The sequence below is a fragment of the Oryzias latipes genome, chromosome 23, assembly GCF_053564925.1.
Source record: "Oryzias latipes strain Hd-rR chromosome 23, Olatipes_Hd-rR_3.1".
Lineage (NCBI taxonomy): Eukaryota > Metazoa > Chordata > Actinopteri > Beloniformes > Adrianichthyidae > Oryzias > Oryzias latipes.
Window position 1 is genome coordinate 7063868 of NC_136259.1, and position 27368 is coordinate 7091235.

Consider the following 27368-nt stretch of genomic DNA (forward strand, 5'->3'; position numbering starts at 1 on the left):
CTTACCTCTGCCATAAGTGCCCCAGAAAGCTAGCAGCTACACTATTATATCTATTCTAGCCAACACACAACTTCAATGATTTAAAACATGTTTTAAAGGATATCTGGTCCAAATTGGTAATACCAGCTTAAGTTTGTTAAGTCCCAGTGTCTGTAAGAACTAAACATGTGGGCTTTAACCAAATATGGCATGAAAAATGCTGAGGAGGAGCACCTCCTGTGCATTGATAATTACACAATACTGCTAACTTTTCTAGGAAAATAAATGCCACTTATCCAATAAAAAAAAAAAAGTTTAGGCAGAGTTAAATTCCTTTAGGGAGATTTAAATAATTTTTCACTTTTGGGCAACTTTTAATGTCGAATTTAATTACTGTTGACAACGTTTTATCTGTGAGAGGAGAGAAACCAGCAGAAATAAAAAATAAATGCAACCCAAAAAAAGCTGAATTTCTGCAAACTAATGTAAAAGTATATATTTTTTTCATTAATATTTCAAAATAAGGTAAAAATAAGTACTGATTCAAAACAGAATTTTGGATCATATTGCCCACCTCAAGTACCACTGTGAATGAATACAAATAGTTGATAATATGGTAAAAGAACAAAGAAAAAATGAGAGGAAAAAGTAGACAATCACTTGTAAAACAAACAATGACATTTATTTGTTTTTTTTCGCAGCGCTTTTCTTAATTAGCCTGTTGTGCCCATTGATCACATATAATACAGCTATTATAAAAATGGCTTTTAAACTTTACACCCAAAGCAATAACAAAATGTCTTCTTAAAATATGTATGCTAAAAATACTGAGAAAGTATTTCCACTAAACGTACTTAAGTATAGCATGTGATTCGCCAACGAGACATGAGCAAGTTTTGCTTTTTCTGATAAGTTTGCTTCTATTCCTTGTTTTCTTTAGTTTCTTGGTGTAGGCACTTACCAGGGTATAAGAGACCACTTCTTGAACAGATAACACATCACTCACCTTGGGTATAATCAACGTCTTATATTGAGTTTTGTGTCAAAAAGTTCTCCATTTCTTTCCGGTCGCCAATGCGACAAAACATAAACAGCCCGTTTGCAAATCTGCACTCCAGATACCCATTTTGTAGCTGAATTTCATTAAGCTTAATGTGATGCTGTAATCAAAAGTAGTCTGCTCCTTTCTGTAATTTAAAACCCATTAAATTGTTCACATACAGAGGATTTGTCATTACACCAACATAATAGAATATATAACAAGATTTCCAAGAAAAATCAAGAATTCATTTTTAAATAGAAAAAGGGGGGTATAGTTCATCAAAAGGCTTACACCATTATAACTGTTATTTGTCTACTCTACGAAATCTCCCTTCCCATAATAGACAGGTGTTATTACTGGTTCTCTAACTCGTCTATGGATGTTTTGACAAAGCACAGACGGTATTGCTTGGGACCACACGGACAGTTCCACAACTCTGAACACATTTAACAGTCAATTACAGGAGAGTTGACCATCATCGTCATCTTCACCTTCTCGTCATCTTCACCTTCTTTGTCTGTGTCTCTGGATAAATGGTGCTGAAGTATATCTATTTGCAATAAATAGATCCTCTCAGTGTTGGCTTGATGTAATGCTTCTAGAGCCACCACCTGTGCTGCGATGCAAGTGTTCCAACCCAGTCTGGCCATAGTTTCAATTGGTGCATCCAAACCGGGGATCAGCACTGGGTATGCCTTTTGAAAACAGTACATTGTTCACCCCTGCTCATAAACATTGTCCATTGACTGTGGTTGGCGTGAAGTGTTCAGCACAACGTGGCTTCTTAAAATGCATTGTCAGATACATGAATAACTGTGGCTTTAACTTCCACACCACTTGGCAGTCCCTTACCCGAAACCCACAGCTTTTTAAAGAAAGAAGAGTGCACACTGGTAGTTTCAACAGGCGTCAACAAAGCTTTGGAGTCGCCTTTCCTTACGTCCCGGTAGAGGTGATGGTTCCGCAGAGATGCATAAATATACAGGCAGCAAACTACGATTGCCGCCAAGAGTACTCCAATAACAGTGATTGCTTTTGGATGCCATTTTTCTTTGTCCTTGGCTGCTAGCGCTAATCCCTTGGTGGTGACATTGACACATTTGTTGTCATGGTTGTAGTGAAAGCTGCGGATGTCCACACATACTTTATACTGGGTGGCGGGGCTGAGGTGGCTGAGGTTGAACGTCTGGATGTCTGAAGGAACCCGGGCAGTAAACACTTGGACGGGATGGTGAGCGTCGGATACCGTGTACCATTTGATGTTTGGGGCCAGTGTACCTGGGCTGGCCTTCCATGTTATTAGAATGAAGTGTGTCCCCACTGATTTGACCTCAACCTTAAAAGGTCCACCTGTGGCCTGGGGAAAATATCCATTCACATCTACAGAAACAGATTTCATATCTGCTCCAACCAAATTATGTGCTACACAGGTGTAAACACCAGCCTCGTTTTCGGTTATGTCGTAGATGTCAAATGTTCCTTCCGGGTGCATGTAGAACTTGTCTGAAACAGTGTTTGGCAGGAATTTGGTACCAAACGGGGTTATCCAGTAGATGTCTGGCTCTGGTTCTGCAAAGGCCCGGCAATGGAGAGACACTGAGCTGCCATTCTCCACTTTTATGTGTCCCGGCATACTTTCTGGTGAAATAAGTGGCAGGCAAATCTCCATCATCTCCCTGAAGTGCACCTGTCGAACATGCTGGCCCTCATACTCTGGGGGCTCCACACAATACAGTGAATCCGGCTCCATGAAACGGATGTTGGTTTTGTTCATATTCATCCAGCGAACCACACAGTCACAGCGAATGGGGTTGCTGTGCATACTGACCTCTCTGAGATTGGGGAGAGACTCAACAGTAATCCTGTGGAGGGCACTCAGAGCATTGCCATTTAACATGAGGGTTTCCAGTCGTGGTAACTTGTAGAACGCATTAGGATGGATGTAAGAAAGTTTGGGATTATTGGTGGCTTCAATTTTGGTCAGCTCAGGGAGGTTATGGAGGGAAAAGCTGTCAATGGAAACCAGCTCTGGCATGCTATTTATCCCCAGTTCTTTCAAATGAAGCATATCCACAAAGTCTCCCCTCTGTATCCGTGCGATGGGGTTTTTATTCAGATCCAAAAACTTTAGATTTTTTACATTTTTCAGGGCAGAATGAGGCACCTCAGGAAAAATGTTATCATAGAAGGAAATGCTCTCCAACTTGTCAAGGCCTGTCAGAGCCTTTTCAGGAAGGTGAGAAAGGTTCATTCTGGTTAGAACAAGACTGCGCAGGTTGCTCAGAGGTTTGAAGTTCATATCGTCAATAGAAAGAACTGGATTTTCACCGATCATTAGGATCTCCAGATTTGGCATTGGTTCAAACCATTCCCTCTGAATGACTGTCAACTTGTTAGAATTGAGGTGGAGTCGCACAAGGTTGCTCATGCCCTGAAAAGCCATCGGGGAAATGTATGAGATGAGATTGTGATTCATATAGAGCTCCTGAAGGTTTGCCACATTGGATAGGCACTGCTCCGGTAGCCTTTGTAACCAATTCTCCTCCATATGAAGTGATATCAGCTGCGAAAGATTGCCCAGATGGATGTCACTGATGGAAGATAAGTTATTTTGGGACAAATCAATCTCTGTAATGTTGGCCAAGTAATCCAAAGGATTGTCAATCTTGGCAATGTTGTTAGTTTGCAGCAATAGTACTTGTGTTCCCAGTGGAAATCTTTCCGGAAAGCTAAACAGTCCCAAATCATTACAGTCAACTGTTTGCACCTCCATGTACACTGAGCTTGGAGAAAACCAGGGTCTGATTTCGCAGACGCAGAGTTTTGGGCAGTAAGGCCTTACCTCTGTAGCTACCACAAAGGAGGCCATGGCCAAGCCGATTAAGAGACAATCCACAAATGACACGTCCTTCATATTGGATTGATTGTCTCCAATAGGAAATCGTACTTAGATGAAGTCTGATTTATCTGCTTCACAGATGATGAATCATCTGCTGTTGCCGCAAAGGTGACTGACTCACCACCTCATCTACCAACACATGCACCACCACAAGGTTGCCTGGAGTCTTTTTTTGATGATTCTTTGTAGGGATCCTTGACCGTAAAGACCAATCACTCAATGTTGCTCCTGGGCAAACACAAAGTAGCACACAGGAGAGAAATGGAGAAAAAATAAGGGGGAACCTGGTGCAATGACTAAAATCCTATGTACTGAGCACTTGTGTTATTATCCATGAAGGCTTGCTTAAAGATGAATGTCCTCATAGATTGTCTTCACAAGCTTCCAAAGTCCACAGCACCGTCCATTCCTTCCTGTGATAGAAAAGAGAAGCGTTGTGAGTATTAAATAACAGTAGACGTGATCAGATAATATCAGGATACAACAAAGAAATGGGTTTACTGATATTTATAGTAGGCACATTGGCGCTTGTTGACATTTAAACATGCTCCACAAAACATTAAATAACAGGTTTATATCTGCTTGACCTTTTAGGCTTCATATTGAGGTTGGACCACATTTGCCCTTATTATATGGCATTAAATCTGGATGTTAGCAGGGGTGAGTCTGACTACTGGCAAAAGAAAGGTTTATTAAGGTTTTTAAATGGCAGACGTCCCAGAGCTTATGCACTAGTCTTTGAGTGAAGCTTTGAAGACGTTGAAAGATGTGAGTAACTATAGCAACAAGTCAAGATATGTCCAACTGGACTCAACGTGAGGTACTAGTTCAAGAAGAAAATGCAAACAGTTTGACACAAATGTGGTTTGTATATCAGTGTTAAGCAACAAATCAGTTCACTGATGACCGTGGTGATCACCGGCGGACATAAAAGAAACGTGTTTTTCTTGTGGAAAATACAGATTTGTGAAGCAAAATTTTACATCTGAATAAGTGTTCAAGCTGTGTTTTATGGGATGAATAGCTTTTGCTTTAGCTTCATTGAGTCGAAAGTGACAATTTCATTATTGATAAAAGAACTGCATCTCTAAGAGTGAGGCGGTCCAGTCCAAAACTGCAGCTTTATACTGTTTGATGCAAAGAGACACTCTCAAACTGCTTTAAATGTGCATATCTAGTTTACAATAGATATCTATTGATATCTATCAATAGATATCTATATCACAATACTAATCTATTGTAATTGGGACTAATTTTTAGAGTCCTGGATGAAAGTGAAGAACTATCAAGAGTACAAAGCCCAAAACAAAAAGGTGATGGAATCAGCTTCTTTTGTTTAACTAGCAGTAAGTCCATAACATGTAACATGTTTTCCATGTCACTTCCATCATCTTTTGATCTATTGTAAAAGCGTTTTTTAGTGGTCTTTTCATTAGTCAGCTTTTTGTCAAAATCTGTTGGTGCAGAGTAAGCCCCCACATCCCATCATGCATCTGATTACACACTCTCCTGCTACGTTACAGCCCCTCACACCCCCATCCTAATATTACCGGTGCAACAAAAATGGAGAGCAATATTGGCGCTATCCAACCGTACAGTTTAAAGTCAGATGCCAGCTCAGATGAGGAGATGGAAGACGTCCATTGATCTAGTTGTACACAAGTGAGTACATGAGAATAGAGCGGGACAGGAGGCTTATGATGTAATTATGACGCCACAAATACGATCATTTTTTCGTCTGCTCCTGATTCATTGTGATTTGAGTAAAGAGATACTCAACTGCAACTTTGAGTGTAATCTTCTTTATATAAAGAGACAACGGTCTCCTTTGGTTTGTGAGATGGAGATTTTCCTTTATTTTTTTTTAATGCAGTGCCTCTTCCACTCCACAGCTGAAGTGTACCATGTAATTCGTCGTATGTGGCTGCCTCTTGCTGAGCAGATGGGTTTGATGGTGCTTGTGATATTTTGGACCTAAAACATCAGGCGGACCACAATGGGGAACAGTCAAAAGAATCGAGGAGGAAGAGGGAGGAGGGGGTGAAATGGAAAGAATCGGGGGGAAGGAGTGTGACGGCGGCCGCGCGAAGTGAGAACAAGAAAAGGGGAGAAATGATTTCATTTCATCGCCCGCGCCGTTTCCACCTCAGTGGCCATAGGGGGGGAGGCGTGGGGAGGAAATGAAATAAATAAAAAGGAAAAGCTGAGTTCAAGAGGCTGCGGTTCCTCCTGCTGGCAGAGGCCAGGCCTGCTTTCGCTGCTCAGCACGGGTCGGTTCGGATGGGTAAGGCAAATGTGCAACCCAGCGTAAACAGCGAGATCAGAGAGGAGGCGGTGGCTGTGTCTGGGGGTGTATTATTTTTCAAAAGCACCTGGCACTTCAATAAGCCGCTGCACCCAGAGCATTCTGATAAACAGGGTTTAGCCTCTGTCCCTCAGCGCCGGCGGCTCGGTGAGGGTTACGCCGTCAATCCGCACCCTGGCAGCGCAGCGCCGACTCTGTAATTCAACCTGGAGAGCTCAGGGTCTCACCTGTGCTTGCATCAGTTTTTCTTTTTTTGTAATCACAATTACCAGCGGCGTAATGAGGTCAGGTTAATTGTTATTGCTCGGCTACATTGTGTATTCACGGCGGGTGGCTGTCACAGGGTGTACTGTTATTTGTTTTACAGACAATTCTACTGTAATTATGCCTGTGGGGACATTTTGGATTCATTTTGGTATGCGTGGATTTAACGCATGATGGCTTTTTTTTTAAAGAACCAGCATTTTTAAATTAAAGGACAGAAGGAGAAAATACAGTTTATTTGATTTGCCCTAGGAGTCAGTGATTTTAAAGTGGATAAAATACATCAATCAGCAATCTGACACATGCTGACACATCCTCAGTGCTCACACAAATAGTGGTAGATAATAAAAAAAAAAAGAACTTTTTGTAAAATCTCTTTTATTTGAGATCTCTATTAACCCTTTTTGTCTGAGAAATACTGTACATTGATCCTGTAAACATTTAAAATGTTATTTGGGTTTTGCTGGTGATATTGGTTTCAAACGGTTAAAATGGTCCAAATTCAATGCAATCTCAAACTGTATTTTCCTCGTATACTGTATATTGCACTGTCTATTTAATGTGTTTATTTAAATATATATAACACTATATCTGGAAAGAGTCAAAATTTCTAGTTTTTCTTTTTTATTTCTTTCCAAAATTATGTTTTATTTGACTTATTTTAAACTAATTGTGCATTTTAGGTTAGATTTATTTACTTTTTTTCATGTGTCTTTTTCCACTTTGGAAGCACATAGAAACATTTATTACCAAAAAAACGCATGTTAAAAACATGATTAAAACATATATATTGTTTGTGTTGATTACAACTATATAAAAACATTAATTTTAAAGGTTTTAAAAAAAGTGTTTTTCAATTGCTTTGTGTCCTTTCCAACTACATTGTTTAAACTCCAGCAGCTTAAGTTAGAGCAAAGGAAAAAGTAAGGAGAATAGTTCACTACAAAAGTTTCAGGCCTATGTTCGTCTTCTGAATAGAACTGCGTTTGCTTCACCCAGTAGCTTGCATGACATGAAAAAGATGTTAATGACTTCATTTTAAGGTCCTGTGACAGAACAGGGTACAAGAAGAATGATCGCGTGATTTCTTCCTCACAGTTGGCAAATGAAAGGATTACATTGTTGAAACACTTTAATCAGCTGAAAACTGTGTTTTTAACACGTGACTTTTTATTTGATGGTGTTGGACATAAATTCAGAATGTTAAGTGTAAAATTGCATTTAGAAGTATTTCTTTAATCAAATCATTGTAAATCAGTAGCAGACAAAACCCTTCAGTTTGACAAAGATGTGATGTAGAAAATACGTGGGGGGCAAGCTCACTGCTCCAGAATCTCAACAAAGGGGCAAAGGGGAGGAGAAGTGTGGGTGGGGTTGCTCTTTGCCCAGAGGTGAACTTCTAATGAACCAATGTCGCTCTGCAGAAACTATGTCCTACAAAATGACAGTTTTTTTTTTTTTTTTTTTTTTTTGCTACAAACAGCACAATCATAATTAAAAGACCACTGGGAACTCTTAATATATCAAAAGATTATTTGAGTAAGTATTTAAAATAACAAATCTAACATGCTTTTTTAATTTTCACATCTTTCTTAAAAATGTTGATTTACATTAACAACTTCATAATTTAATTTTTTGTTGACCGTTCAGTTTGAATTAAGTCAAAAACAACAAAATGGCAAAAAAATTCAATTCTAAAACTACTATTGTTCGGCTATATTGTTTTTCAAGGAACTAAGTATTTAAACCAGCCAAGGTGACATGTATTTAATAAAATGTAGGACAAAAAAAAGCTTGATTGAAAATCAATTCAGGATATTTTGTGCTGATATCAAATCTTTGTAGAACAAAAAGCTGAATGGTAGTGTCCACCTTAACAATGGAAGGAATTGTAATTTCTAAGTCAGTTGGGGCACAACCAAAACAAAAAAAAACGACATAAGTATAGACACACCCAGCATTAGGAGTCCTGAGCGCAGTTAGACATGAAGCTTGGGGAGATGGTTCAAATATTACACTCAAACACATGACAGATGATTGCATCAAATATATTAATGTAAATGAAAAAAACCTTGTTTTTTTATTTCATTTTCCACTTGGGTAGTAAACTAATCCATTTAAATGCCTAATTTTCCTAAATCGGTTTGATTTACCAAATCTTCAAACACTTTAGTCTACATCTAACCTGAAGTGATTAACTCTTGATTATTTTAAGCAAATATCTAATTAACCTCAAAGAACCCAGGGACATTTTTCTTTAGAGCCTTTGACCCTGTAAAAAACCAAGACATTTAAGAATTTGTTTTAATATATATATATATATATATATATATATATATATATATATATATATATATATATATATATATATATATATATATATATATATATTTTTTTTTTTTTCGAATAACGATTTATTCTAAACCTTTTTGTCGAAATCCACCAAATAAAATTGTGCTTTGATTTTTTTACAGATCTGAAGATTCAGCTATGATACATTAGGTTATTTGGTGCGTTTTTGCTCAGAACAAGGTCAGTTTGAGACTGTCAGAAAAAAATCCCCTTATTTACCCACTGTCTCAAATGTGAGCCACACCTTTTTAACATGATGTAACTGTATTATAAAGCATTATTTATGAACAAATTTTGCATTCTTTCAATACAGAAAGTAATCATTTAAAGAATTAAAGGAAAAGATGACTTATTCTCACCATAAAGCGTTAAAACTTAGCTAAGCTTTTCCTGCCAAAAGAGTTTTTTAAATTTCACAGATGCAGCCATTTTGAAATGAGCGGGAAAAGTCCTTCTACCACCCCTATTGGAAGGATAATGAGCTACAGGGAAGAAAACAAGTTATGTACAATGGATTTTTAAACAAACTTTGGCTCATGCTAACGAGATAGGGGTCTCTATAGAATGTCTCATATAGAATGAATGGTTATATAGGGTTAAAGTTATTTAAAAAAAAAAATATTTGCTCATTTTTGCTAGCAACAATTAATTGCTGCTATGTTTTTTGTGAGAAGAAAAAAAAAAGCACCAAATATGTCTCTGTGGGTTCTCCAGGGTTTATAACCAGTTGTGGTTCGCTATGAAGGAGACTTATACCCAATATATAGCACTATAACAGAATAAGGCATTTTAATCCATTAAAACAACAATGCATGGAATAAAGACCGATAGCGCAGTTGTTTATTCACAGAGATGCAATAAATGGCATTAAGGTAATTGATCAAAGAATTTTGTAAACAGATGTCAACATCAGTTGTTGTTTTAAGCCCAACTCAAGTTAGGTAAGCTTTCCAACTCATCTGCATGAGGTTGCACACTCCGTTTGGTGTTGCACAACTGCATTATGCAGGGCTCGGGGAAGAGCTAGTCTATATTCAGGAGGCTCTGCAGCGTGACTGTTGTGCCTATGGAGTCCACACAAACCCATTAGTAAAGGCAGAAAAAGGAGGGGAGGGGGGATATCTGGAGGACACAGTGACTTGCAGGGAAGGAAGTTGTCTAAGTGTCAGTATAGATGCAACAAATACCCCCAAGACCGCTGCTGTTAGAGGAAATGCGGCCATGAAGATAAACGATTTGGAATCCAGTCAAAAACAAAAAGTTTTTTTTGGTTTCCGGCATTAAATAAAAGCAATGAACGGTCATCCAAGAGCAAATTTTGGTTTGTGTGTTTTAGGCAAAATTATTTCAAAGATGGATGTTTATAAGTGTAGGTAAGTCCAGACGGTACCTGCAAATACCTGGCAGGGGGCTTAAGATAGGATTTCCTGTGACCCGATCTGCACCTGCACTCGCACATTAAACCCAAGCTGTGACATTTGCTGTTGGAGCCTTTTATAGGTCAGGCTGAGGTGTTTAGTCATGGCTCGGAGGAAAAGGTAGAGCCAGGCGGTTGTTGGAGCATCAAAGCAGCAGCTCCATTACAGTAGATTACTGCTGTTTTTTGTTTTTTTTTAAGTTTGTTTTTGTTAACTTTGGCAGATGTTAGTTCTTGATGTGAACATTACATTCAGACGAAAATCCTGCACCTTACTACAAAGCAACTTCAGTGATGTGAACTACAGCAACGTTTGTTTACAACCACCGGATTCAATTGCCACCATTAAAAACTTCACATCAAGCTAAGAGGAGCTTTGAACTCCCATCTTTGAAGTTATTAGAAACAGCCGATCGCAGTCAGTTACCGATTGACACGGGCAACAAACATGATCAAGCCTCAGCCTTTGTATGGTGCAGGGTTTCAGCCCCTTTTTCTATTTAAGTGCTCAGAAGGAAACTATCACGAACCAGATCGAAAAATAAAATAAATGTGCTTAAATATGACACGTAGGGGAGGCATAAAAGATTTGTGAAAGTCCTGTGTTGAGTTGCAAGTAAAGCCTTCTTGTGTCTCTTTTTTTTCACATAGACAAGTTGAGGATTGCTTTTTTAAGGATCCTGGTTTAGCCAAGGTCTACTCACCAGAATCTTCATCTCTCAGACAAAGACAGGTATCATGGTTTGCCCATTGTCTTTGGTTTTTGTGTTTTATGTTTTGGTTCGTCGCAGGTTGGCGGCGACGTCTGGATGCCCTGCCCCCTTTCCTGATGTCACAGCTACAGGATTCATCTATTTGTTTTCAGTAGATAAGGAGACGTCTTAGTGGCTGGATGGCTCAGTTGGTTGTGTTTAAGGATGGCACATTGAAAGTCAGAGTTCAATTCCCAGGGGGTGGAGTGAGTTTCATCCAGTGTGGGTCCTAGGGCAGGACCCTTAATGCTACTGCCTAATAGGCCTGCACAATATACCGCAAATGTATCGTTATCGCGACATCAAGCTGATACCGCAAAAGATGGTGAAAACCGCAATAAATGGTTACCTTGACCCTTGTGCTATCCTAGGCACTTTAACATTGCGAGTGGGGTCATCTAGACCCACTATACAGTGCACTGAACCTTTTTCTTCAATGATTTGTGATCTTAACTGGTGTCCATGGATTACATGAAATATTTCCACATTTATCCACCTTTGTCATAGTAGGGAGAACACGTCAAAGTAAGGGGGGGGGGGGGGGGGGGGTCATCTAAGATAGCACAAGGGTTAAATGTGCTAAAACAAACTCATGGCAGCTTGAAATATTGAATAAATGAAATAAATCCCTTTATGCATTTAACCAATCGGAAGGACCCGTTTACACTCTTGATCAATCAAATGACCCCTTTTATGTTTGATGTTTGACTCCTATGTCGACATGGGTCATTTGGAGTATAATTTTTATACTGTTGCATTGAAATGGAAATGATGTTTTTGGTTGGTTTGATATTTGTTTATATACCGCAAATGATATCGTTATCGCAATATTAATCACCAATATCGCATATCGCGAGTTTTCCTCATATATGTCAAAAGATGAGCAACATTGATTAGGAGTTAAAATTTCTACAAAAAATCAACTGGACAAAATTTCTGGTTTGAATGTCCAGTTGATTTTTCAGTACTTTTCATTTTATCATGATCTGGATGACTGAGAATCTACACCGATATAGGTAAGGAGATGTCTTACTGTCATCGATATTGAAGACTCTTATGTACTTACTCTGTAGACATTTCAAACAAAGCTACTGAGGATTTGTGTAGTTCTAGTTTCTAGTCCTTTTCTCCACGCTAGACATGTTTGTTTTGACATCTGTTGAACCTTTGGTTCGTCACGGCTAGCCCCCAAACAAGGGATTAAGAAACCGGGTCTCCCAAAATTGATTTTGGATCAGAAATGTTAGCCTCTCAAAGACCACAGTGACATAACAAACGCTGTTGACGTCCAACAAAAAAGAAGCTGCTAAAGGAAACGCAAAGTAATGAAAGCTGTGAATACTAACATCCATCCATTTCAACCCTTACGGGGTCACGAGGGTGCTAGAGCCTAATCCAGCCACTAGTGGGCAAAGGCACTCAATCACACAACCATATTCACAACTAGGGACATTTTGATAAAACCCACGCATGCACGGGGAGAACATGCATGTTCCAATGTTTGGTTGGGCGTTATAGTGAATACGCCAATGCAGCATGTAGCGGTGTTGTACGTTTTTTTGTTTTGTTTTTAAGTTACTAAAAAAGGTTGTGTAGTAATGATGACATTTGTTTTAGCAGTATCAAACTGTTTTCTTTTTTTCATATTGCATCAAGGTTGGGAGTTACAGAGATACTGTAAATGTGCTTTACAAGTTCTAGAGTTACTGTGAACGCAGTTAATAAAGTGTGAAATAAACTACTCTTTACATTAATACTGGTACAATAGTTCGACTTATAATTGTCTGCATTTTATATATTTGTTCAGGATGACCATGAGTGTATCAGAGCCTGTGACAGACTGTAACATGTCGCCCATGTTGAGATCACCAGTTATTTTATATACCAGTTTACATGGTTAACCCGCACCTTCTAAATCTCACCGCGTTTGCCGTTTTTTACACATCTCACTAAAAACGCATCTGCAGCACTGACACTTGGTCAGAGTTTCATGTAGAAACTTTTCCATCCAACAACTGACAGCCATCTTAAAAAAATGTAATGGGCAACAGGATGAAACCCTGTGTACGCATGTGGGGACAAACAGGAAAACGAAAGCCTGGCTCATAGCATGGGAGTTCCCTAAAGAGGAAGTTCCAAATGTTGCAGTTCTCCAAAGGAACACTAGGGGGTAGGTGGTAGGGAAAAGCAATTTTCCATTGATTTCAATCCTATAAAAGTCTGATTTTACACCAAAGGTTATTAAATGAATTGCCTGGAGTGGTTGGTGTTTGCCCTGCGATAGACTGGCGACCTGTCCTATGTGTACCCCGCCTTAACCCAACAGTGGCTGGCATGGGCATTAGCCACTCCCTGACCCTGAATGAGATTAAGTGGGTTTAAAAAAAATGAATGGATTATTGTTTTGCTCTTTAAAGTTGAAGTTCCATTAGTTGTCACACAACTAGATACATGAAGCTTGTTCTCTGGATTTGTCTCTCTTAGATTGGTGAGCTGTGTTTGGAAACCATTTGGTGGCTTAACGCCCAAAGTGTAAAGTAGGGAGGCATTGGGTCCTATTTCAAGTCATTATTGTGATTTGACTATAGGTTTGAACCCACAAAATTCCAGTCTCAGGTTGGACGCTCTACCTGTAGGCCACCGAGTTGGGCTTGAGCAGGTTTTTTTTTTTTTTTAAAGAACCATATTTGTTTTATTAGAGCCTAAACATGTACATTTTTAGGGGGAAGTGGGTCAACCCAACAGTCACCTCAGAATTTAACCGAATTTAATATTTTGTGGACTAAATCAGCCAAAGATTAAACATTTAGTTAGTTTTTTTAACCATTTTGAATTATTTTTATGAAGTGTTTATTATCAGAGAATAAATAATTGTGTTGGCTAATTCTCCCTGCATATTGTAAATCAGTAAAAAGCGAAAATTGAATATTCCTAATCTATTCAAAACTAGCACCACTACTCTGAGGAAGAAAATAAAGTCAACCGTGAATTTTAAATAAAGCAGTGTCGGCTGTCTAGGAAGGCACGTTTGTACCGGAGGGATAAAAGATCAATTTGACAGAATTATTATCGCTTTATAGGTGGAACAGAATCACATTTATTCACCTTCAAATATGATTTAATACGTATTTTTCTTTCCTACAGCTCCTACATTTTCTGCAAATTAAGGATCAAGGACGAGTGGATGGAAATGCACTTCTCAGATTGATGCTCTTGATGTCCTCGAGCAGATATTTTCAAAATGTGTTATGGCAATGTTGCATGAAAAAGCAGGTAGCTGTAGACACACAAAAAACGGATACTCATTCAGTCCCCGTTATTCACAGCTGTGGTTCATTAAAAACATTTTTGATAGGATTGAATCTGTCGTCATTTAAATACTGGACGTCGAGGTTAACCCTGTTGGCCGTTCCTATGTGTCTGTTTTTTGATGGGGATTCAAAAAATATGTTAGGAATTTATCTTGATGAATGCAGCGCCGCCCAAAGATCATCTGCTCTCATCATGAAAATGGCAGCAGACTCGTCGGGCCGGGGCTACGTTTAATAGGATCACCCACTGTCAAGGTGAAAAGCTTTTACCTTTGCATCTTGGCAGATTCCACACACACACACACACACCTCCCTACTTTCCCACCGGGACACCTCCATTACACTAACACCAGAGCTGTTGCTGACGGTAATGGCATCGATGCAGTTTGATTAGAGACGAGTGAGGTATGGCCACTTTTTGTTTAACAAGCGCACACCATCAAGCTTGATACCGTTTTCATCCTAGCAACTTTGTACGGAAAGCTTGGCTCAGGATATCTTAGGCCTGTCGGAAATGTTTGTTTTGTGTTTACTGAAATTAGTTTCTAGATCCTCCATCCTTGCCTGGACAGGCTTCATTCAGCCAACCAACGGTGTGGAGGGATTTACTTTTTTTTTGGAAGCTTGGGTAATCACTGATGGTCCAACATCAAAATGAGCTGACCTGTGAAAATAGAAAAAATAAAAAATCCCCCTATTGGGCACCACGTGAGATCCTAAATAATGGGCTCGGGTAGCCAAACTTACAAGATATACAGTAGGTCTTTGCAGAGCAGCACTCAGGCCTTCTGGGAGCTGATTATGAGGCCGGCACGGTTTAAGCGGTAACAAGGCAGAATTGCATCTGCTGAGACATTACAATCACTGTGGTAAAACTGGATGGGAGACGTAAAGGTCAGACATAAGTGGAAAGTAGGGCAAAGCTGAATTGCCTCCTCTTTCAGGAGAATAGCCGGCGTATTGTAGAGATGGTTCACTGGGAATTTTGATCCTCCGGTAATAAGCCTTGCAGGGTTTTCTTCAAGTCTCGTAAAAATACAAACCCTTCAATATCTATTTCGAACTCTGGATCTCTTCGTTTAGCTTTTCACATTAGTCTCTGTTGTTAAATCCAATGCTGAACCTCTCTCTTTATGTTTCCAGTTAACACTATGACCCTAAAGGGAAAGGAAGGATGGAAAAAGTGAGTCTTTGACTCAGAAACCATATTCTCATTTATCATGCTAACAGCCTCCTTGCATCTATAAGTGTTATATCAACCTCTGATTAAAATATTGCAAGTTTGTTTCCTGTTTCCTTTTGAAGTGTCTTTGGTCAAGACTCATAGGCTACGTTCACACTGCAGGCTGAAACGACCCAATTCCGATTTTTTTGCCCCTATGCGACCTGTATCTGATCTTTTCATGACAGTCTGAACGACACAGATCCGATCTTTTCAAATGCGAGCCAGGCCACTTGGGTATGTGGTCCTGAATCCGATACGCATCCGATCTTTTCAAATACGACCTCCGTCTGAACGGACACATGAATCCGACCTGTACGTCATTGATTCGCCACTAACGTCATCATTCTGCATTGAAGTAGGCGGGAGGGGAACGAGAACATAAACATCAACCATGGCGGACGATGCTGCTGAGACCAGTCAGTGGAAGGGAAGCAAGGTCACCAATTTGATTCATATTTGAGGTGACGGCTCTATTCAGGCCAAACTCGAGGGCTCTTATCGCAACCGGGCGGTTTTTGAAAACATTTCCAGCGAAATGGCCGAGCGTGGTGTTGAACCCTTCCCGCGATGACTTTTTTTCCTTTCCGACTGTGGTCAGAAGAAGCGCGGGGGAGACCGGCTTCTCCAGGGCCGAAGACGGATCCTCCTTCGGGCTTCACTTCCCCGTTCGGACTCTCAGATACTCTAGAGCAGGTTAATAAAGAGTCAATAGCATTTATTCTGGGGGAAGCCTTCTTTTATTACCGTTCTTCCTCCTCCAAAACACACAACATGAATGCGTGCCCCCACTGCCCCCCTCATTCCCTATCTCGCTGCATGCCCTCTCTCCTGTCTCTTACACACACACACGCGTGGCCCCAGCACATACACACCTCCATTCCACAACAGTGGGTACAAACGATCCTGGCTCCAATGCCTTCTTAAAATGAGAAAATTGTAATTGTGCTGGGTCCTTTGTGAAAATAAATGTATTGATGGAAAAAGAGCTCCACTGTTGACAACACTGTTGTTGACATCCATTGCTGTGAAAGTAGCCTTAACCCCTTATAGGTTAGTGCCAGAATAAGGAACCGGCATTAGTGTGTGAATATATGTGCGTATTGCTCGACTGGACTGTAAAGTTTAACTCACATCGCCCTCGGCAACGCGCATGCAATCAGAAATGAAAAGTCAATGCAAAAGGATATCTTCAGGCTTCCACATTCAACTCTCATGTTCGTGATAAGCTACGCAAGTTTTGATGACCGTTTTGGGGCTCTATGGTCAAAGTGTGCGTTTAAGCAGCCACTACCAATGAAAAGTCTATGTAAACGTGTGAACATGCATGTTTTCTGGGTTCTGCACTCAAAACTCTCATATTCACACACTATGCATGTTTTTACGACCGTTTTCTGACTACGGTCAGAACACGCAGCCATTGAACGTGCATTGAAAGTCAAACCAGGTCGAACTTTGACCAAACAGTGATTCGGACTTGGTAGTGAGGTAAGGATGGGTCCCTTTTAATTCACACAAGTGCCAACCATTTGAAAATTGATCATGGAGGAAAAATAAATATTTGTGATTTGTGCCGGACCGTAATTTTACAACACCAAGTCTTTCATATATCAGAAAAGAGGTAGGGGAGAAAAGCCTGGAGCAAGATTTGCACAGTTTCTAGATTTTGCAAGCATCATTTAGCTATTGATGGTAGACGTGTGCTGGTAAACTGTAGGAAAAAAAAGAAGCCTCTCCCTGCTTGTCCAGTGTTAACACCATAGGCTATACTTGCATTCAAGAGCCTGCATTCAGCACATTCTTAAGTGTGTCAAATGCCCAGTGTGTCGATAGCTTAAAGAGCTTTGGGCCTTGAAGGAAGGTAGCAGAGCGCTATATAAGTACACACCATTTACTATTTTGTTTTCCCTGGATCTTGCCCATTGCACCATATCTCTTCCATTCGTCAACTCATTTCCTCCAATCTTAACTTTTCTTTAAACTACTACTTTGACCTTGCAGATTTAAAAACAGATCATTCTGAAAGTTAAATTAAACTTGGACATATCCTTAGGCTACTACAGTAAAAGTAGTCATTTGGATCCCTTCAGAAATAGATGCTTTCCATCGACTTCTAAGTAACTGAGTTGAGTCATGGCTTTTGGACTTAATGTCCTCTCTTCAGAAAAGACAATAAGGTCAGATGCCATGAATCAACTTAGCTTCATACACAGACATAGAAGGTTTTAAGTTATGGCAGTTTGGTTATATTGTTTTGTTTTCACAGGAAACCCCAAAGACAAGACTTATGAAACGCAGGAGTATCATGAATTTGGGTTGTGACGCAGACCAAGTACAGTCAGTTGCCTTTGGCTTCACACCGTGTAACCCTTGTGCTATCCTAGGCAATTTAACATTGGGATTTGGGTCATCTAGACCCCATAGACAGTGCGCTGAACCTTTTTTCTTCAATGATTTCTGATCTTCACTGGTGTCCATGGATTACATGAAATCTTTCCACCTATATCCACCTTTGTCATGGTAGGGAGAACACGTCAATGTCATCTAAGATAGCACAGGGTTAAGCAAATCATTCCACCAACAGCCATGTGAAGTCTTTTGTCAAACTGGCCAAATCTGATAGTTTAGCAGTTTTACACCGGAGCTTTACTACCCCAACTCTTCAACAATGCAATTACTGTAAATCCGCTGATTTTGTTGTGGAAAAAAGCTGCTTTTTACCGTAATTCAACCCTTTACGTTAGTAATGTGTTGCATATCGGTGCAAAGATGATATGAAAAGCCGCTCTGCTCCGAGTCAGAATCCGCTGATTTACATCGAGTGCGTAAATGGTCAAAGATTTACGGTACGTCAAAAGATATTTAGGCGTCACCGTCTCCAGAGTTATAGGTTTAACAATATTTGACACCAAACACATTTTGGCCTTAACCCAAAATCCAAAACATCAGCTGAAACTACTGAAAGATTCAAAGACACCATTCTTGTTTGGTTACATATATAGGAAAAACAATTCTAACGTTTAATATCAGAGGAATAATACATCAAAAGCAATTCATTCAAATTATATTTGTTTATATTTGTGGTGCCATAAAGTACCAAAAGTTGTCCTAAACACTACTTGTTATAACCTCCTGCACTTTTTTTATTGCATGTATTTCTGCTACACTGTTCCTATGACATGTACACCTTTATTAAGGTGTGTGCCTCCAACATTTTTCTTGCATTATAACCCTTTTCCACTGACGACACCTGAAAAACACACGCTCATTGATATATTGTAAATCTGCAACCTTTTACGCAAACAGCATGACACTTGTACTATTTTGTGGGGTCCAGATGACCCCACTCCCAACATTAACGCTGGGAGTGGGGTCATCTAGACCCACTAGACAGTGTACTGAACCTTTTTTCTTCAATGATTTGTGATCTTCACTGGTGTCCATGGATTGCATGAAATCCTTTCACCTTTATCCACCTTTGTCATGGTAGAGATATCACGTCAATGCAAGGGTGGGGTCATCTGGACCCCAGAAGATAGCACAAGAGATAAATCAGCTGATTCAGATGTGGAAAAAAGCAGCTTTTCATATTGGATTTGTGCCGTTATGCAACACGTGTTCGTAAAGTTTTACATAATGGCACAAAGCCGTTTTTTTCAGTGTCAGAATTAGCTGATCTACATTGATTGCGTAAGCACTTCACGACTGTAAAGTGTTGCGGAGCGCTACTTTTCTCCGCTCCAGAATCTGCTGGAATGAATCAAATAAACTACGGTAGAACAAATAACGTCAACACTAGAGCTAAAGCTCCGGTGCCAAAGGGTTAAAGAAAAACAAAAAATGAGAGTCCAGTTACAGATCTGTCCCTGAAAGATCAAAACAGTATTTAGCTTACAGCCTACCCTACCCTTCAGCTCAAAGTCGAAAACTTTTCTTGCTTTCCACCCACTTCTTCCTTATTTGCCGCTGATTAGTTCCATCAGATTGTTCTAGGTTCTGAATATGCTTGATCCAGGTAATCAGGATCTATCGGGTCAAGGATAGCTGGCGGAATAAAAACCTTAATGGGTAGGATTGCCTTAAGTGCTTTGGAATGAAAAAATGTGCAGAAATATATTTTCAGTGTGACGATTTGTAGCCAGATGTCACTAAATCCTTCGTGGTTGGCTTTAAAATTACACCCATCCATCTATTTTCCTTATAACACGTGGTGGCTGAAGCTATTCCTGGTTACTGCGAAGCAACCAGGAAGGCTGAAAATACACCCTATTTTTCAATATCAGAAAAAAGTGACAATAAAAGTGTCCTGACATCCTGTAGGACTAAGATCAGGCTTGATATGCATTCCGGGTAAGCTCCATATTGGGTGTAGGCCTCCGGAAGGCTTAACTGTCCCTCCCTCTGCCCTTCACCTCATTGATTTACTATTATGCTTCCTCCAAGGTAAGGAAGAGTCCATTAAAGGGAACCTTCTGAGCATGTATGCATAATGAAGCCCCGCCATATGCACGCGTGTGTGTCCGGTCCGTGCGCGTCCATGTGGGAGCTGGTGGAAGCCTCACATCTGCCCGCCTGCACGACCATGAATCAGCGGCACGTCGTCCATTAATGTAAAAATCGATGCTCCGAATTAACCACAGGAATCTCCTTCTCTGGTTCTTTTTGGCTCCTCTCTGGACAGGACGTGCCCTTGGGCTGAGGGAGGGGAGCTCTCGCATGCAGCCCCTTTGGTACTGCAGGTACACCCCACACACCTGAGCGGCACACCGTCACCAAAACAGACGGAACAGAAACCTCATTGGCATAATGGCTGCTCGACCGGAGCACAGCGCCGGTCCCCTTGTCTAATTCGCATAGTGCTGCATCCATTAAAATTAAACCAAGGTATCCAGCTTAAGGCTGCTGCTGATAAGGTCAAAGGCGTAGCGAACATTCCTACCCTCATTTCTACCCCCCCCCCGACATAATCGCACTCATTCTTGACAAAAATCTGCATAATGTTTCATGTCTAGCTGCTAGCTAGAATGAAAGAGGGAGGTGTGAGGAGGGGATGACAGGCAGGGGGGGAATGGAGCCAGCGGCGTATCCCTCAAAGTCAGAGCCAAATTGAATCTGCAGGTGCAAATGTGGCGTGCGTGCTGCCTCGGAGATGCACAGCTATCTATATTTATATGAATAAAATATGGCTGGTCAAGGGGGCCACGGGCCTGCGGGGAATAAGTTCCTACGGCAGACAGAATCAATCATTATATGCCACTGAAATGCATTTATCGCGAGCTCGGGCCTCTTTATTAGGATTTCACGGGGTTTGACGCGCTCTACTTCCTCAGTTTTTTTTGTTGTTGTTTTCATTCGGCAGGATCTCGCAACGGAAGCCGCTTTCGCCCGTTCGGGCTCCACGCGAATGTAATTACATGCGTGTCTCTGCAGCTTCATCAATATCTGACAAATGATACAGCATCACCGACCATTTCATTAGAGCACTGACAGCCTCTCCTGCATGCATTAATGCAAACGCAGAGCAGATGGACAGCACAGCAGCGCTCCTCCTCCTCTGCTCATGGTGAAAACTGCAATATGGACGAATGTCTTTATCCGTGATTTGGCTCCGAGCTTTCGTTTGTTGTCTAAACACCTTGACAGGTTTGATTTTTCTTTCCTACAAGCTTTTTTTCTTTTTTCTTTTGCGATTTGGTTCCAAGCTAAATAAATGTCACTGGACAGAAAAGGGAGCTTTGCTTCCCATCCTGACCTTTGATACGGACCAAAAAACCCACCAAAATGTCACAGGATGTAGTCATCAAATGTGTCTTTTCATCTGCAACTTTTCCTGTTTTTAGGGCCAGACGCCATGCGCCAGAGCCAAAACAAGCACACCATCCCCTTCTCCGAGTTGTTTTTTTGTCCTCTGGCTCGGCTTATTTGATTTTAACCCGTCTATGTGAGGACAGGACGCTGTCGCAGTTCTGCGAGCGTCTTTGATCAAGTCATTGGCAACAGTTGCCACTACAGGAGACGGTTGAAGAAGGCCACCCAAAACTTAACTCCCAAGCAGCCGTGCAGTTGGGCACCCACACATCCACTCACGCCACGGAAAACCTGCTGGGAAAAAGGGAATTAATATGGAACACCCACACCGTGCTGCCTGTCATGCTCTCAAAGCCTCTGCTTCGCCACTGCAGGCGCAAAAACCTTTCCACCACCACCGATGCTGGTGTTCTTTCACAAGCAGATCAATAGGCAATTCGCAAAAGCCACTCACTTAAAGCATATGATTTGTTTTCGAACGTGTCATATTGATTTGCTTTGAACAAATGTGGTCGAATAAATGAAGTCACCCGCTTGTACCCACCGCCAAAACGGGGTACGGGGGGGGGGGTTTGCGCCGTATTTATCTTCAAATGTCATGTGTGTAGAGAAGCATTTGAAGTTGGAGTGCAGCACAGAAAGGAGGTTCGGTGTTGCTGGTTTCAACCAGAAGCTTTTTGGATGAGTCACAGTGGAAGGCCAAAAAAAAAATTAAAATAAAAAAATAACCACAAGCTTAGAAAAAGTCAGCCTAAAAAGCTTGAAGATCCTGTTTTCTGAAGGTATGATGAGACACTTTGGACATTTTTAAGGAGCAGCAGTTGAGGAATAAGTGAACCCCTCCTCCCTTCCTAGCATCACTTCCACCACCCCGGATGTGTGGGTGTAGAAGCAGGTGGAGGGATGATGGCGTTTGGTTAATTTCGTGGAAGGGGGGAGCTGTGGACGTGCGGATGATGGTAGTTGGATGCTTTTTTTGCCTCCTCTGGTTGCAACAGGAAGGTTTATGAGAGAGGGACTTTTAGGTGGAGAAGGAGGGTGGAGGTCTGGACGTAAAAAAAAAATCGCAAAAATACATTTTCTTTATGGGGAGTTTGTGCGTAATCGGGAAAAAAAATCGGAATTTGCACATCCCGCATAGTTCTGCAAAAGTGCGCCTTCTCCACTTCTGACGGGAGGGCAGGGGGTGGATAGAGGGGGGGGGGGTTGAGGCCGGTCATCAGCCTAATTAGTCTGCAATGTTTGCCTCTCATTTCAAACGCCACCAAACAGCCTGATGGGAGGTTTGCGCCGATTAAACGGAGCATCCGCTGGCACATTTTAGGATGAAAAAACGATGCGCAAAGGCAGGGAATGCGACATGGATCCGAATCCAGATGGATCATTTAGGATAAATAAAACTCAAACTTACCTGATGTAACCATGGTTGCGGATAAAGATGTTTTTGTTCCCCACCCCCTCCGTCTATATTCCCATCAAGTGAGAAGAGAAAGCCTCCCAGCGCGCAAAAAGCAGGCAACAATGTGTGGTCGTTTCACGCAGCTGATGAGAAATCAGTTCTCCTCCGTGGACAGAAAGACAAGAAAAAAGAAATGTATTCTGGATGAAGGAGGGAAAAATCAAATCTAAAAGAGTCCGAGAAGGATGAGGACTGGTGCCCTTCACGTTCACGTGTTAAGGGCGCATCTCTTCTCTCTCATCAAGTGTCAAGCGGACCACATAGATGCGCCGCCGTCTCCTCGGCAAGTCATTAATATTAGCCAAAAAAAAAAAAAACGACTCTCCAGAGAACAGCCAATGGCGTCAGAGAGGCAGGCGGTATCGCCGCTCTGATTGGCTGGAGGGAGCCGTCGGTCACATCCCTGAAGCCCTGCTCTCATCTGCCACTGTTAGATGTGAAGCACACTGCAAAAAATATCCGCGTGAAGGAGTCAGATGTGGAGATGTACATAGGAGTATTAATACATTTGCAGGAGAGAAGTTATAAATTTGTAAGAACAAAAAAGATCACTATTCTTTGAGAATAAAAGTATAATCTTATAAAGACAATGTAAAAACTTAACAAGATTAAAAATAAAGTCGTTCTATGAAAAAAAGTCAAATTTTAAAAGAATAAAGCTGTAATATTATAATGAAGTCAAACATTTTCCAGATTAAACTCGTAAAACTGCAGTTGTCCCTGAATAATTTTGTAATGAGAAAAAAGTAAAAAACCTTAATAGAAACAAAGTCTTCAATTATAAGAAAAAAAAGGAATTATTAAAAAAATCATATTACAATAAAATATCAAAAATGTACGACATTACCGTAGTTAAACTGTAATTATATGAGAATAAAGTCACATTAGAAAAATTTTTAAAAATTAAAATAATAAAGTTATGAAATTCTAACAAAAAAGTCGTAAATTTATGGGAAAAAAAGTCATATTTTTTTACAATAAAGTTGTTTTTTAAAGTCAAACATTTACAAGACTAAAGTCATAAAACAGTAATCACACGAGAATAAAATGATGAAAATGTGTTTTCTTTCTTCTAAATAAATTTTTTTCTTGTAATTTTGTTACTTTTTATCTCAAGATTAAAGTCATAAAATTATGAGAAAAAGTCGTAATTTTTTATTTGATTTTTGATTTGAAATGGTTTATTTCAAGCAATCAAATAAGAATACACAAAAACAATACAATCAGCAGCTATACATTCATACAATAACTAATCAAACTTAGGATAATTAGACATATTAAGAAATATTGCTTGAAAGGGAGTGGAAAGAAGCAAATTTATATAATCCCACCCCGTTATACCGTAACCATTTTATTACATGATTTATCAATATCCGGTTCCTAGCTTTTGTCAGACAGAATTAAGAATCCTGAAATATGACAAAGATGAATTGCTTAAATTATTTTGTAAAAAACTAACTTTTAGAAATCAACATGGCAAACAAAGATCAGTTATCCAAAATATATGCAGATTATGTTACTTGTAAAAGTCATTGATATAAATAAAAAATAATACTATCAGTAAAATAGACATCAAAAGTAAAAAATATGTGCAAAATTATGTCACATTAAGAAAAATCATGAATCAACTTATCAATTCTTTTTGGAGCAAGTGAAGTAATAAAGTGAGGTAAATCAATTTAACCATTTTTAATAATTGATTAATCATTTGTTGTATTATTTTTTTCTTGTATTATTTTATTTCTTTTTTTATAATAAAGTAATGCTGTGAAGTAAAATAAAAAGGGTCCATAATCTGTTGAATGACCAAGGTTGGTATTTCTTCTTCTGCTGATTAACAGCCGTTCTTCTGGTTTTAAACAGTTTATAGTTCTCTTCTTTGCAATAGAGTTGTAGCTTTCAGGAAAAAGTTTACATTTTTACAAGAATAAAGTTGTACAATTATGTGAAGAAAGTTGTTATTTTATGAGATTAGTCATAACATTATGAGAAAAATGGCATAAATTTACAATAGCCGTAAAATTTTCCTAGAAAGAAATTTGTATTAGGTGAAAGAAAATTCAAAAAAGGAATAAAATAAACTTGTAGAATTGTGAGTAAAAGAGTTAGTATTTTACGATGATCAAGTTATGATTTCAAAGTTATATATCGAAAATGTACAAGATTAAAGTCCTATTTATGAGGCAAAAAGCAGTTTGTCAGGCACAAATGGTGTGGGACGCAACATGCAGGAGACCAGGATTGGTGACAGAAACTTAGAAATCATGGGAGCGACAAAGCAGAACAGGAAAGATGACCTGACAATGAAAAACTAAACACACTGAGGATATTTAACACAAATCAAGACAGCTGTGAGTGATTGGTAACCTAAACCTGGTGTGACGGATGGAGGAAAGACAGAACAAGACCAAAACCAAGAGTGCAACTGAAAAACAAACCAAAACGCTGAATCCATCCATCCACCCATCTTCCTCCGCTTATCCGGGACCGGGTCGCGGGGGCAGCAGTCTAAGCAGAGATGCCCAGACTTCCCTCGCCCCAGCCACTTCCTCCAGCTCCTCTGGGGGAACCCGAGGCGTTCCCAGGCCAGCCGAGAGACGTAGTCTCTCCAGCGTGTCCTGGGTCCTCCCTGGGGCCTCCGCCCAGTGGGACATGCCCGGAACACTTCTCAAGGGAGGCGTCCAGGAGGCATCCGGACTAGATGCCCGAGCCAGCTCAACTGGCTCCTTTCGAAGTGGAGGAGAAGCGGTTCTACTCCGAGCTCTTCGAGGGTGGCCGAGCTTCTCACCCTATCTCTAAGGGAGCGCCCCGCCACCCTACGGAAGAAGCTCATTTCAGCCGCTTGTATTCGGGACCTCGTTCTTTCGGTCATGACCCATAGCTCATGACCATAGGTGAGTATTGGAACGAAGATCGACCGGTAAATTGAGAGCTTTGCTTTTCGGCTCAGCTCTCTCTTCACAACAACGGACTGATACAGCAACCGCATAACTACGGACGCCGCTCCGATCTGCCTGTCAATCTCACGCTCCGGTCTTCCCTCACTCGTGAACAAGACCTCCACTCCTCCACCTGGGTTAAGGATACTCCACCCACCGATAGATGGCAAGCTAGCTTTCTCCGGTCAAGAACCATGGCCTCGGATTTAGCGGTGCTGACCCTCATCCCAGCCGCTTTACACTCGGCTGCAAACCGCCCCAATGCACGCTGGAGGTCCTGGCTCGATGAAGCCAACAGGACAACATCATCTGCAAAAAGCAGAGAGGAAATCCTGTGGTCGCCAAACCAGATCCCCTCCGGCCCCTGGCTGCGCCTAGAAATTCTGTCCATAAAAACTATGAACACAACCGGTGATAAAGGGTAGGCCTGCAGGAGTCCAACGTGGACTGGGAACAGGTCTGACTTACTGCCGGCTATGCGAACCAAGCTCCGTCCGATAGTCGAACCTCAGATTCAGGAACAACAGTGCGGTTTCCGTCCTGGTCGTGGAAAACGCTGAATCCTCACAGCTTATTAAGAAAACTATAAACATATATAAATATAAACAACATCTTGTTTCAGAATGAGAGACGTAGAGCGCATTGTAAGCGCCTAGCATTGGTTTCACAATTAAGGAAATACGTCCATCCATTTTCTTAGCCCGTTTCTTAACCCCCATATCCTTTGTGGGGTCATAGGGTTGCTGAAGCCTGTCCTGGCCGCTGTTGGGTATGTAGCCACAAATAAGGAAATATGAAAACTTTTAGTGAGTTACCTTTGCTTTTTTGTATAAAGACAACGAAAAGAATTTGATAGAAACTGTGGCTCTTCAGAAAAAATATTCTTCACCCACAGGGACTTGCATTTCCAGCAGAAGCGCCATTTATGTCATCAGCAGTACAGTTGCAGAGATCAAAATGCACTATGGCACATGGATATGTTTGAAAAATTAAAGTCTTGTGACTTCACCATAAAGTGCTGCATTTATTTAGTCGGCAGGTAATGTGGATGGAGGCTTACACAACCAACTTTATTTTCCTTGTAAAATTACGACTTTTTTCTCATAAATGTAGGACCTTTTTCTTATAAAATTCAGACTTATTTCTCAGATATGTACTACTTTATTCTCAGAAAATTACAACTTTTTTCTCATAAATGTACAACTTTATTCTCTTAAAATGACCACTCTTTTTCATTGTCGACTTTGTTCTAACCTTACGACTTTTTCTCATAATGTACACATTTAATCTTGTTATTTTTTTGCCTTTTTTCGTAAAAATGTATGAAGTTACGACTCTTCTCAAATGTAGCACTCTTGTAAAATAACAACTTTTTCTCATAAATGTATGACTTCTTGTAAAATTATGATTTTTTTCTTGTAAAGTACAACTTTTTTCCTTGAAATATACAACTTTGTTCTTGTGAAATTATTACTTTTCAGAAATGAACATCTTTATTTTCATAAGATTAGGATTCTTTCTCATAAATTTACAACTTTAGTCTTGTAAGTTTAAAACTTCTTTTCCTTATAAGTTCATAAGTAGTATAAATTGTAAATATATTTATTTTTTCATTTTTA

General features: G+C 40.2%; 1 protein-coding gene across 1 annotated transcript; it reads right to left on the reverse strand.

Moving 5' to 3' along the window:
• Nucleotides 1–639: 639 nt before the first annotated feature.
• On the reverse strand, nucleotides 640–23135 carry lrrn3b (leucine rich repeat neuronal 3b). The gene is made up of 2 exons (XM_011490918.3): nucleotides 22763–23135; nucleotides 640–4333 (listed from the first exon to the last, which is right to left on the reverse strand). Exon 2 carries the CDS (start codon nucleotides 3933–3935, stop codon nucleotides 1806–1808), a length of 2130 nt encoding a protein of 709 aa, XP_011489220.1. The 5' UTR covers nucleotides 3936–4333; nucleotides 22763–23135; the 3' UTR covers nucleotides 640–1805.
• Between the last annotated feature and the right edge of the window lie 4233 nt (nucleotides 23136–27368).

Coding starts and splice junctions, on each gene's coding strand:
- lrrn3b (XM_011490918.3), bottom strand. CDS start 3,935: ATGAAGGACGTGTCATTTGTGGATTGTCTCTTAATCGGCTTGGCCATG.